At 35.9% G+C, this 12,644-nt stretch overlaps 1 protein-coding gene across 1 annotated transcript in view; it reads right to left on the bottom strand.

Annotated features, from left to right (window-relative positions):
* Positions 1-1,457: 1,457 nt before the first annotated feature.
* KCNN2 (potassium calcium-activated channel subfamily N member 2) overlaps positions 1,458-12,644 on the bottom strand; it is a 70,459-nt gene continuing 59,272 nt past the window's right edge. Inside the window, exons 5-7 of the mRNA XM_031060564.1 lie at positions 11,913-12,040; positions 7,379-7,448; positions 1,458-5,525 (exon numbers count right to left, since the gene is read on the bottom strand). Of these exons, the coding sequence (XP_030916424.1) occupies positions 5,238-5,525; positions 7,379-7,448; positions 11,913-12,040 (486 nt within the window). The 3' untranslated portion in view covers positions 1,458-5,237. The remainder of the gene's footprint in view (positions 5,526-7,378; positions 7,449-11,912; positions 12,041-12,644) is intronic.

Raw genomic sequence — 12,644 nt, forward strand, 5'->3', positions numbered from 1 at the left:
AGAATAGGCATAGTCTTAAAGTAGAACCTTTTAATCTAACTAAAAGCTTGTAGCTCACTTCATGTATAATTGAAAACAGTATAGGTTCTCCTAAATATTTGAAGATACTAATGGATTTAAGTGAATCTGAATGAAAGGGAAGTCAGCACAAAGCTTCAGTTCTCCATCTAATTTTGTTACTTGCCATGCAAGTTTTCAACAGGTTCAAGATTGTTATGTTTTTCTTTTCACTGACACTGTGTTGCATATCCTTCAATGTGCAAAAAAGCTTTGCAGTCCTCTGCAGGGGAATCTTCTTCACAAAAAGGCCTGAAATTTATTTATCTAATAGATCTTCAGCTATATCACTGTTACAAAGTCTAGTATATGGCAGTGGGGTGATGCTAATTCTGGTAACTGCCTCCATTTCAGGATGTCTACATACCCTAGGCCAGACCACACTGCCACCTGCTCCAACCACGTGCTGTACTGTCCAGCTGCGAGCAATTCTTGGCAGGGAATCAAGTGTCTGCATTGGGCTTGATGCTGTGCTAAGCCCTAAGTCTCGAGCAGAGTTGCATAAATTATCACAGTCCTCCTCTCCTATATTTTATTATCATCTTGCACACCAGGCTGCTCTTGAGAGATGGGACTTATGTGCTTAGTGCTGTGCTAACTCCCTCTATTGTGAGAGAAACCTGTTTTTTCTGGAGTGACTAAAACCCTGTAGTTTCTGGACCAAATCTGATGTGCAGTGAGGTACTCAGGAAAGTCAGAGCTAATCCTATGCGCACCAGACTGCAAAGCATCTTCTAAGCATCTCTTTTTCTTTATTCTCTCAGTCATGGAGAGAGATAAGATCTTACAGATACCCCTTAAAAGGTTCAGAATAAAAAGGCTAATATACATTATAGCTTAGTTTTTCTGAATTTGTGCCAACAGATATAGGACCACATTTGTAAGCCCTAATTGACAGCTGTAGGGTAATTTTATTATGCACATATAAGGTTCTGTGGACATTAATTTCCACACACATAAATGGCTGGCTTTGAGCGCATGTAAGCTCCACCTCAGAACTTTACAGATATGGCAGTGCTCTTCCCAGGCTAGGGCAGGCTTCAGCACCTGAGTAGCCAGCAGTGCTGGCTAACATTTGTGTCCATTTCTACCTGAGCATTTAGATGTGCTAATGCAGAGATGGAATTCTGAAAATAACATATATAAGTGTTAGCTCCTTCCCACCTTCCCCTCTATTTCATTGCTTGTAACCCCTTTATAATTATTTTGTCACCCTTTAATAATTATTAATAAAAGGAAAAAAAGACTGTAAGGACTTTGATTTAAAAAAAGAATGGATATGAACAAAAAGTTTGACAGATGGAGAGAACACACTGATTAATCAGAAAACCTTCTGTAAATAAAGCTTAGTAAGAACTTTTCATAACTGTTAGGGGAAAAGAGTTTACAAACAATTTTAGTTTTTAGTATTGATAAGGGTTACAGATTTTATTCGGAATTTAAGACACATTGAACACCTTTTATTCTTTTATGCTTAGATATGCTCTTAATGTGTGGCATATCAGCCTGAATGTTTACATATGATCTGACATGGAAAGAGTCTTACAATTTGTAAAACAGTATACTTATCACTTATGTTTGCTCTAATGATGACAGTGATTCCAAACTCAGTCTGGGGGGCCATAGTTTTGAAATAGCTCACAAGGTATGAACCTCCAGAAGGCATTTAGAGCTCCTAAGCTGGATGCCAAACTTTTAGATGGCAAATCTCTTTCCATAAAAGATACATCCTTATGGAGCAGCAGGAGGTAAAGAAGAGCTGAGTCGCACAAGTCTGTCTGGAAAGATATGCAAGCTTAAAATACATAATGATTTACAGAATCAAAAATTGCAGAGCATTTGCAAGCAAAAAACATATTAACATATTATTCTGATTCGGCAAAAAATGTAAATGTAAGTAAAAAGTACTATTTAAATCAATGCATTTAATTTTAAGCATGGTAACAAGTCTATTTGTGATCTTACATTTCAGTCCTTCCGAGCAAGGTATCTCTGCTCGGTGTCTTTAAAAATGCAGACTAGCAACAAGACTCCCAAGAAACTTATAAATGGAATCAGTGTCTGGAATGTAGTGAAAAGGAGTTTAATAGCAACCAAAAGCAGAATTTTCCTACTGGTAAAACTAAGGCAAGAGGTGCATGAAGCTTTACAATTGTAATATGGTAAATATGCCATATGCTTTGAGAAAGACTCCCTGTCATCTGTAAACAATCTTTAAAAGAAAAGTCTACATTTAAATATACAGTTTCCATGATCTGTCATAATGATATGTTTTCCTTTTGGTGATTATATATGTTGACAATGATAGAGCTAAAGCTTTGGAACTAAACATTCAGTAATGGAATTTGTGATACTACAAAAGTCAGACAAGGGAAGACTAAAAGGAGTCTAGTGTCAAGAGTAAGAAAATCAAACCAAGAGTGCTTTGTGCTCTCCTGAATAAAAGTTTATATCAGTCCTTTCATGTAGTGTATCCCCATGCAGCACCTTAGTGCTGAAATCAGATATTATAAGAAAAAAATCATACGTGCTGAAAATGCAGATAAAATATCTGTAGTGGTCTTGAAGGTAAATTAAGATGTAGAACTGGAGTATAACATGGTGACATCATTTGTTTTTTACTTTAAAAAGAAAAGAAAGGAATCCAAAATAATTTGGCAGGTTGTTACAGAATGCTACTGATGGAAATAATCCTGATGAATCTCACCATTGCATAAAGCTGTGGCAACAATATTAGGTTCAGGCTTCTGAGTCCTAGTGAGTAAAAGAAATTGAGAGGTCAAAGATTGACAGCTGCTCTTTCACAACAGAAATAGCCAGCCCAATACTTGTAGCTGGATCTTAATTAAAATTGACAGATTGACAAAAATTTTCAAAGTGGACCTACAGTTCTTTAAAAACCCAGTTGTGCAAAAAATGGGTGTTATACATATATTAAAAAGATGTAAACAATGAAAGAGCTATTTCAAGCTGACAGGAGAAAAAGGAATGTATTCAAGCTACAGAAAGTGTATTTCACATTCAATGTCAAGAAGAGTATTCTAAACTAAATGCAAAAAAGGAGAAAAAAGATTTCTAAATCTTGACTATTAAATTCCAATATTACTAATCACTACTGGCCTTATGACCACTCACAATCTCATCTAATTAAGGACTGCACTAGAAAAGTAGTAGGACTATATAATATCCATCTTTTCCTTTGAAAATGATCTCCATAAAAACAAAAGCAGAACTGCAAATACTATGCATACTGCTTGTTATTTCCAGTCACAAAATACCACAGTCTGTAAATAAGGCACGCCAAAGGCATGCAACTGTCCTGCTCTAGGGGGAAAAATACTGAACTCATCATCTTTCTCAAGGACTTAAAAAGTTAGAGAAATTATTGACCTTTTAATAAGCATGCAATACCTCTGGATGTCACTTATACATTCATCATTTATACATTCGTAACACCAGAAAAGGAAGATCCTTTAATTTGAATAGGCCTAAAGTGTCTGCTGTTTTTCAGATTATGTGTTTGGTTTGGGGAATTCTGATTGCTGGAAAGCTCTTCTGTCTTGCCCAGAAGGGCTCTGCTCTGACTTCCTGAATTACTCATTCCTGCCTGTCCTTGCTGACCAGAAGTCACAGTGTTTCATGGAGCAATGTGCATTTCCTCACTTCCTTCAATGAGCAAGCTGGTTACTTCCAGGCAGACATAGAAACAGTCAGCCATGTCTACCAGTTTAACTATAGACGTCACCCTTGGCTGTAAACTGGGGGAGAGGCGGACTGGACTGGCACATTTTGTAAACAGCAAGTACTAAAAATGTTTCATAAAGTCAAATAATTTCCTGTTTATAACTAGGAATTATTAATACAAGTTGCATGTACTGAGCATTTAAGCTTACCTAGTTTTGCTATTCTGGAGCATAAACCAGGAGAAATGTTAGTCAAAACCTTTTCACCAGTGCCTACTGGTGACTATGCTTTGTGATTTGTTTGTTTTTTGTTTTTTTTTTCTTTAATAAAGTAGGATACCTTATTTTTATGCATGAAAATAAAGTACTATAGATACCCTTCTGTTGTAACTCCAGTCTACAGCTGGCTTTTTACAGGAGATTTTGGAAATATTGCTAGAAGTGTTTTGCTAAGCTTGAGTGCATAGCAGGAACCATGGGGATTGCCCAAACATAACATATACAGACCACTGTGCTGCCACCACACAACCTGTGTACTCTAAGTCTGTGTGTCAGTCATTCACTCCAGAAACACAAAGATAGGAGTGGAGAAAGTAGCAACCTAACACTTTCAAAACCCAAACAGCATTATTAGGAGGCTTCTGGGTGAAAGTGACCCTTTTGATCTGGACAAACATACCTGGCATTGTTATGAGACTCTGAATAAGAAAACAGGACTTTGCCTGTGCTTTTTGCATGCCAGTAGCTTTACGAATAGTCAGTTTAAAAGATCATTGCTATGGGCATTGCATAAATAATTTTATATACATAAATACATATGTATATATATATTATCTGTGTGTGTGTACCAATGCATGTTAAATAAAAGCCCTAACAATATTTTTAAAACCCATAGCTTACTCTCAGACTTATTTTCTGGGACGAACTATATTTTTAATTAATCACTTCAGAAATTGAAGCCGTTCATGACCTTTTAAAATGACTATACATACACAGCACACTGTTGATTAATATTGGTTTTTTTCCCCCTCCACTGCAAGCAAAGTTTAGACAGTTAGCTTTCACACTTAGAAATAATTATTAAGCTTAGATTTAGTTTCTTAAAAGTTCATAATTAGGTCTTTTGATTGTGATCTTTTTTTTGGTAATTAGGTCAAAGTAACCAAGTAACTATGTGCAGAAATTAACATTTTCACTATATTAGATTATGTACTGTAGTAGTAAAGCTTGTTTGAAGTGCATGAATAAAAAGTGAAATTACAGGAAGAACAATCTAATATAGCAATACTAGGTGCATTCACTGTGCATCTGAGAGGAGGAGAGGGGAAAAAAAGAGGAGTTTTCACTCATTTTGGCCTAAAATGTGTTCAGGTTTCCAGGATTCTGACATCAGAACCCAGATAACGCTGGCTAGAACCATAGGGCTTTACAATAAAAGCTAAAATATTGACCATATGATGGCAAAAAGTCTTTATTTTGCGGTTAACTTATTCTCTTCTAGCTACTCTCTGATGAAGTTGGTGGTGCTGTGGAGGATGATCTCCTTCTTCTTGACAAAGATCGTGATCGTTCAGCACTGTAGGCAACATGCTTATCGTAATTTTGTATCTGAGCCTCGAGGAATTCCCTCTGTTGCTGGCTGATTGTCTGGCTAATCAGTCCAGGAAGAGCTTGAATGCTACCAATTAAAGTTTCCAGTTTAGTTTCCAGAGTAACAATTCTCTTCTCAAAATCTTCACTTCTTTCATTTAAGTCAGAAATCATGTCATACATGATGTTTTGAGTCTGAAAGTAGAAGGATGTAAGCAAAGGTTTAGAGAGACCTTACAAGTATTGTAACAAGTAGCACAACTGTACAAGGGTTTGTAAAACGGGAGATGAGTATTATAACAATACCTAGTTTTGTGGAATAATTTTCCCTGTAGATTAAATTACAGTAGACTAAACTTTCTACTAGATTTCTTGAGCAGAAACATAATGGCTTTTAGTAGCACCTTAGACATCGACGTTGAAATCAATTAAAGACCAGACCCCTTTTGGAAATTCAGATGTTTGGGAGTGTACCAGGCTAAGCTTTTTGAACAGTCAGTGAAAGCCACCAGGGGACTGAAGGCTCCACTGATGTATTCCATCCTTAATTGTTCTTGATTCTGGTTTTAAATACCTTCATTCTTCTAATAAGCTCTACAGAGCACAAGTGTTCACTGGCTTGATCCTTAAACTTGGCAGATTTTCTTGAATTGGCAGTAAGAGGAGTTGAGCAGATTGTTTTTGAAAAGTAGTTCAAGAAGTAAAAACTCAATTCTATGCTTTTTTACTTTTGCACTCTCCAATGTATCTGGCCTCTACAAAACACTGCTGAATACAGCAAATATATAGAGTGTACTTTAAAATGCACAATGATCAGTAAAAATGTAATCTGAAATGTGTTGTTTCAAAGAGACTTGGTTAAATCATAATGGCTGAATGTCTGCCTCTTATAGAGAGATTGAGGGTTCAGATTATTTAAACTAGAGCCAAAACTGGATGTAATTCAGTAGAAAAAATCAGTTGAAATTTATGAACCATCCAAAGGAAAGGAAAATTAATTGAATGACTGCCTGAAGCGTAACCAAACCACTTCAGTATCAGGTGTGCTATAACCTATTGCTCTGCCTCCTGTTTCAGGATGCTAGCATAACCCTTGAAAGTGAAGTAGTCTACACAAAATAGTACATTAAAAGTCCTTATTAGTTGTCAGAAGCATTAGACTCAACTGTATTTTCACCTGAAGTTGTCATGTGGTTCTGTAAAGCAAGAGGGGAATGAACACTGAAGAGTTTAATCTTTGCTTTGATGCACTTGAAATCAAGGAGGATTTTGAGGTAAATGAAGAGGTGTACAAGAAACCCTTAAGAAGAGTCCATCAATGCTTCTAATGTAGCCTCAAATTAACTCACAGTAACTATTAAATATTAAGTTCTAATGGAAGTCCAAAATGCTATCAGCTCAGACCTCTAGCTTTCTAGTTATTACATATTTATGAAAAATTCTCGCAAAAACAAACAAGCAGCTTACAACTGAATAGCCTCTTTTACCTCAACGCAAATGGTTTAAAAAAAGATTTAAAAAGCCTTATGATATATTGGCAAAGTAGGCAGCTATTATTCATTATAAAAACTTAAATAAATGCAGATCTAAATTTACTTGTCCAAAGTTACTGCTGCAAAAGACAACAGGAACAGGAATCCGGAACCTATAACTCCTATCTAGAGGCTATTTACTATGGTCTGTCATGGCACAGTCACTATCACAACATGCCAAAATCTTCTTACTTCACAGCACTACACCACTACGGCCCACTCACAGTTCAGCATTTACCATGACCTCTGCAGTCAGCTCAGGAGCTCTCAGGATCAGCCTCTCAATTGTGAAGTCTTTTTCAAATGTACAAAATAATAAATAAATATGGCATGTTCAAACTTTCATCAGGATACTTCTTCAAGATATAGGTGCTACCACAAAACATACACATATTTTCATTTGCTACATATAACACCTTGTTAACAATATTTGCACATATAATGCATAACATTTTCACTAAAAAACTGTTCCTTTTGAAAGGATGAATGCTGAAACAACAGTATCTGCCTACTAACCTTTGCCAGGTCCACCAAAGTGTTGGCTTGATCATTCAGTTTCCTTTGTTCCATTTTTACACTTCTTAATCTAAAAAGTGGAATTTTTAGTCAGATTTTTTTTTTGTATGAGGTCATACTAGGATTTCTAGAGAGCATGCACAAAATTTACAAGAGCAAATAACTGCATGGACAATGCCTTGACTACTTTGTGTAGAGTCAGAATCTTTCATGTGCCTGCTACAATGAGAAGCATGCTTCTTCAACACCGCAAAAAAGGAAACAGCAAGGAAATGTGATGTCCTTGAGAATACCATTTGCCACGGTCAAAGTTGAATTCAATAAAGAAGATAACAATTTATCCAGACTACATGAAAGAAAGCCAAAACATTCCTCAAAGCCTCAGTATCGTGACAAGTAGATATAGGAAGAAACATAGAACAACATTTTTTGTCATTATTGTTGTAGCAATCAAGAATCTTCCCATGCCTACATGACTAGATACAGGTATTAGCCCTGTTCTGTCGGAAATGGATTGGGTTAGCAGGTGTTGGAACCTGATGAACAAACAGTGATAAGTGAGTTTCTCCTTACTTTAAACAGAACTTCCATCAGACCAGCAGCTAAATAACCAACATGCTTGCCAATACATTTGGTTTTTTTGGATAATTTGTGAATTTAAATATGATTGCATTTTAAATTTACTATTTAAACTATAGCATTGAAAAACTATGAAAGAAGCAGCAAGGGTACATTTTTTCTTTTATGTGTACTTATCTGCATTATTGTTGGTTATGTACATTTTTTGCAAGACACATGACCCTTCTTATACATTCTCTGATACAAACCCCATGTTTTCCAGATTGACTACCAGTGGAGCTGTTTGTAGATTTGATTTTCACAAATAGGCAATTTCTCCCTTAAGTATGATTCATTTGTTCAACATCTCATAATAGATCCATACCTGGCTTCTCAATGACTTTTCTGGCTGTTCTAAAGCAGGAAATAGGGTTTTGCAAAACAAAGGTATCAATTTATAAATAATTTGTGATAAGATACCACTTCAGTCTACCAGTGTGCCAAGGGCCAACCAAAACAAGAATTTGGTTAGCTGTCAAATGGAAGTGAGTTTGGCAGCCTTTTATGACAGGTGGGTTGCTAATGCATTCTCTGTCCATTTCTCAGTGATGGTATTAGAAAGGTAGTCTAAAGAAAACCCTCCTGAAGGTATTCCAAAACCAGAAAGTTTATTTATCTCTTTAGTTGACAAGCATTTCCTTTCATATCTAGGCTAACCGGTATGAGAAAGTAAATTGTGGAGAGTGAAATATAATTTAAAAATATCTTTAAAATATAAAGGGAAATAACTCCGTTAAGGTAGAAATGAACTGATCACATAAAACTGGCATTCCAGGAGATTGTTACTGGAATGCCATATGCTCTTCTTCCCCTGGAAGCTTCTTTCAGAGAACAACATAAATGCAGACGGTAGGAGTTGTGTTTTCAGAGGCTACAAGGTGGAGTTTTTCTAAAGCAAAAAAGGAGTCTCCAAGGTACAGAACTGTATTATCAAAATGTCAGAACAATTATTCAAAGGAAATTATTTCACTGGAGAATGAAAACCCCAGCATTTTGGTGACCATTCTTTCAAATAATGTGCATAATATGTGTTTTCTGCTTTTCTTAAGATTCATTGACTCATCTGTTTGACAATCAGTATTTTAATTTTAAAATTCCAGGAAGTTCATTATTGTAGTACCAGTTGACACCAACATGATAATTCTTTACAGTAACCAACCCAACATCTACCAGAGGCTGTAAGAACGTATAGATATGGCAAGTCTTTAGCTGCAGCAGCCGGATTTAAAGAAAACCAACACGCTTTCTCAGTATAATTCATCAAGATAAAATTTTGATTTTATGAACTTCACTTATCACAGAAAAAGATCATGATTCTGGATCGCATTTCCATGGCAGCAATCAGACCACTGAAATTCACAAATAAAAACTCTATTTTTTGCATGCAGACAGTGGTAAATTCTGCAAGTTTAGAAAGGAACAGCTTATACAACTTACTTCCGAGCTCTATTTTCATTTGTTGAAAAAAAGACAAAACAAAAGAAAACAAAGTGTAAAATATACTAAAACAACCAAATGAGCACAGTGGGCTTGATTCAGCAGGTGGAAAGTCCTAGGGAGTTGCTACTTTTGATCAGTAGCTGCCTGAGGAGTCATCTAACTCACATTAATGATGTAGGAATCTGCAATATCTTCAAGCCTTCCCATTAACTATCATCTGTAGATTTTCTTATTCATACAATACATAATATACTTTTTTATGATTTCACCTTCATCTTATCTAATGTGCATGAGAAGCAGAACACTCAGACCAGCTGAACACATTTCAGAGCTGTGACCATGACTGTTATCATGACCTGGTCTGGTTTTTTCTATGAAATTAGCCCTGAGAGAGCCCACTCTCTTTATTATTGTCTCCAGTGGAATGGTTGAAGGTGAAGGAGGGGGACTTCAACAAAACTTAAGACTCTAGAAAGATGGAAAGCTGTAAGTCACTTGAGAAAAAGTACAAAGATGCAAATGGATGGAAAATTAATTCGCATCCATCTAATCAGCCACAGGAAGAAAGCAAACTCCTATTGCAATCTTTTCATTTATAGTGCATTCTTCAGCATATTGAAAAAATTATCTTTTGGGGTTTTTTTCCTGAATACAAAAGTTTTGGGGCTGTAGTTCAAAGTGGTAAAAGACAGAGAGAAATTATTAAGATAGCTGTGCAATCTAGCTGTAACACCTAGGAAAAAATTATGATGCCACCTTCTTCCCTCCACCTGATTTATCAATTTTTAAAGGAGATGCAGAACACACTTTATATCCTGAAAAGTTCTTCTGAGCTTGACTGATAAAAAAGCTGGAGATCGAGCCTGCTGTGCTTTTTAGATTCTTTTCTGAACATGTGTGCTCATACACACACAGACACACAGACACACAAACACACACACACACACAATAAATAGTAAAGTTAAAATGTTAAGAAACAACCTTTTCAATCAAGGATTCAAGTCCAGCAGGATACACATGACACGCTGTCCTCTCCCCAGAACCCCTGCCACTCCCCTCCACCTCCCAATCCTTTAAGCTAAGCAGGGTGGCCAAACTGCTACATAAAAATATACTTTTTATATTCACATAAAAATGCGTCAACTTCTGTTGTCTTTTTATTCCTCAAAGTATCTCCACAATGACTCAGTTTGTTTGCTAAATGTAATACAGTAATCAAGGTTTACAGAGTATTTCATAGCTTAAGCTTAGTTACCTACTCCTTTAAAACATTGCTATGAAAGAAAGAATGATTGTTAGTCTAAATTTATTAATAGGAAATGAGTAAACCTGGCCTTTCTTTCCTGTCTTTCCTGTAAGATGTTACATAGATGTTCTTTTCATCATAGATGCTCCCCTCACATCACTTCACTGGTTGTCTCAGGCACCGACCTACACTCAAAAGTTATGAAACCATCAGTTTGAAACTAAACTTAATTTGTCTACTTCTTCCTTGTAACTCACTGGAACTATCTTCATAGGCTGTACAAATGGCTGCCTCAGCTGAATGGGGATAACAAACAGAACAAACAGACCCTGACCATTCCTCAAAAGAATTCTGGTTCCTGAGGACAAAACTCTGAGGTTTTTTTCCCTCTCATGTAGTTCAGGAATAGTAACCATTGTGCAATTCTGCTCATTTGGATGTGCTTTATGACAAATACATACTGCAAACTTTAGAGAAATACTTGTAGTTTTGCAAAACCATGGCACAGCTTAAACCTTCTACCAGTTTTAGGCCTCAGGTTTGTTTTCAGACTCTCACGTAGAGGGGAAGAACTGATTTGAATAATGCCAGAGGTGCTCAATTGTCTCAACTACTGGCATACACTCCCATTTTCTAAAACAGATGACCAGGGTCATAGCTGACATACAAACATTTGATCTTATGCACTGAGAATATACAGCAGAGAGAGGCTAAATGCTGGTGGGCCATGAAATTACACTTGATGAATATTCTTTTCATTAAACACTACATATATACTCTCTTCTATCACATTGTTGTGACTTTATAATATTAAAATATTTACTACAAAGACTACGCGTTGTTTTTTTTAGAATTTTCTTCTGTCTATTGTAGCTCACATCTTTCTACCTGGAAGAAAATGCATAAAAACAAAGGATAGTCTCAGTGGCATAGAACAAAAAAAGTCTTAGATAATTCAAGAAGTATGGGAAACTTCTAAAAAACATTGACCAGTTTATATGGACATAAACTGCCAGTGTACCCTTTCATTTTATTGTAAATAAATAATACAGTAAATGGTTATCTTTGTCTTACTCTGAAAGATAATCAACCTCCACAACAATCTTGAATGGAAGGGAATGGTGGGGGAAGAGGAGGAAGGGGGTAGGATGGGACTAAGAGTGACTGAGAGAGGAGGAAACTAACAGAGAAAACACCTTGGGAGGAAAAAGAAAGCAAAATAATACTTACTGATGAATAGCTTGCAAGAATTTGCGTTGATGTTTCCTTACTTTTGCATGGTCTATTTTTTTAACCAGCTTTGTGTTTTTATAAATTAACCATGTTTCCCTGAGTACATTGGCCGCTGCATTTTTCACCTGTTTAATAAAAGAAAAACACCAGGCTGACAAAAGTAGTACTATGTTATGTTTTTACTTTTCTGTTATTGACTCTTCCTAAAGCTTTTAAAATGCTGTCTTAACTGTGGGAAGTGGGTACCTCAAGAAGCTGAAGCACTGAGGGAAGAAAACAACAACTGGATAAAGGGGAGTGCTGAGTAGTTTCCTTTTTATATAGATGTGATGTTCAGATCAAATATTTTTGCACTCAGGAATAATCTTTCCTCTTGAAAAAGTTGGAACTGTTTGGTGTTTATGGCAATATAAATTACAGTGAGGAAATACTAATGCATTATCTGTATGCTAATTAAGTGTGTTCAATAGGACCATAACATTTCTCTCTTTCTTATTCTATGGTTAGCAGTTCTTAATTCTTTTGGCAATTTAACAGTCTTTTAAACTTTCAGAGCTGTTTGAGCACTTTGTCCCTTTCTTTTATTTTTTGGTTTTGGGTGTCATTTAATTTTTATACTTGTTTCTTTTTTAACATCTCCAAGAAGATGAAAAAATATGTGGTCAGTTAATGTGGGCAGAGTTCTATACAAGAACTCTATATTAAGTAAGTGCTTTGACTTACTTAAAT

The sequence above is a fragment of the Geospiza fortis genome, unplaced genomic scaffold (genome assembly GCF_000277835.1).
Source record: "Geospiza fortis unplaced genomic scaffold, GeoFor_1.0 scaffold203, whole genome shotgun sequence".
Classification (NCBI taxonomy): domain Eukaryota; kingdom Metazoa; phylum Chordata; class Aves; order Passeriformes; family Thraupidae; genus Geospiza; species Geospiza fortis.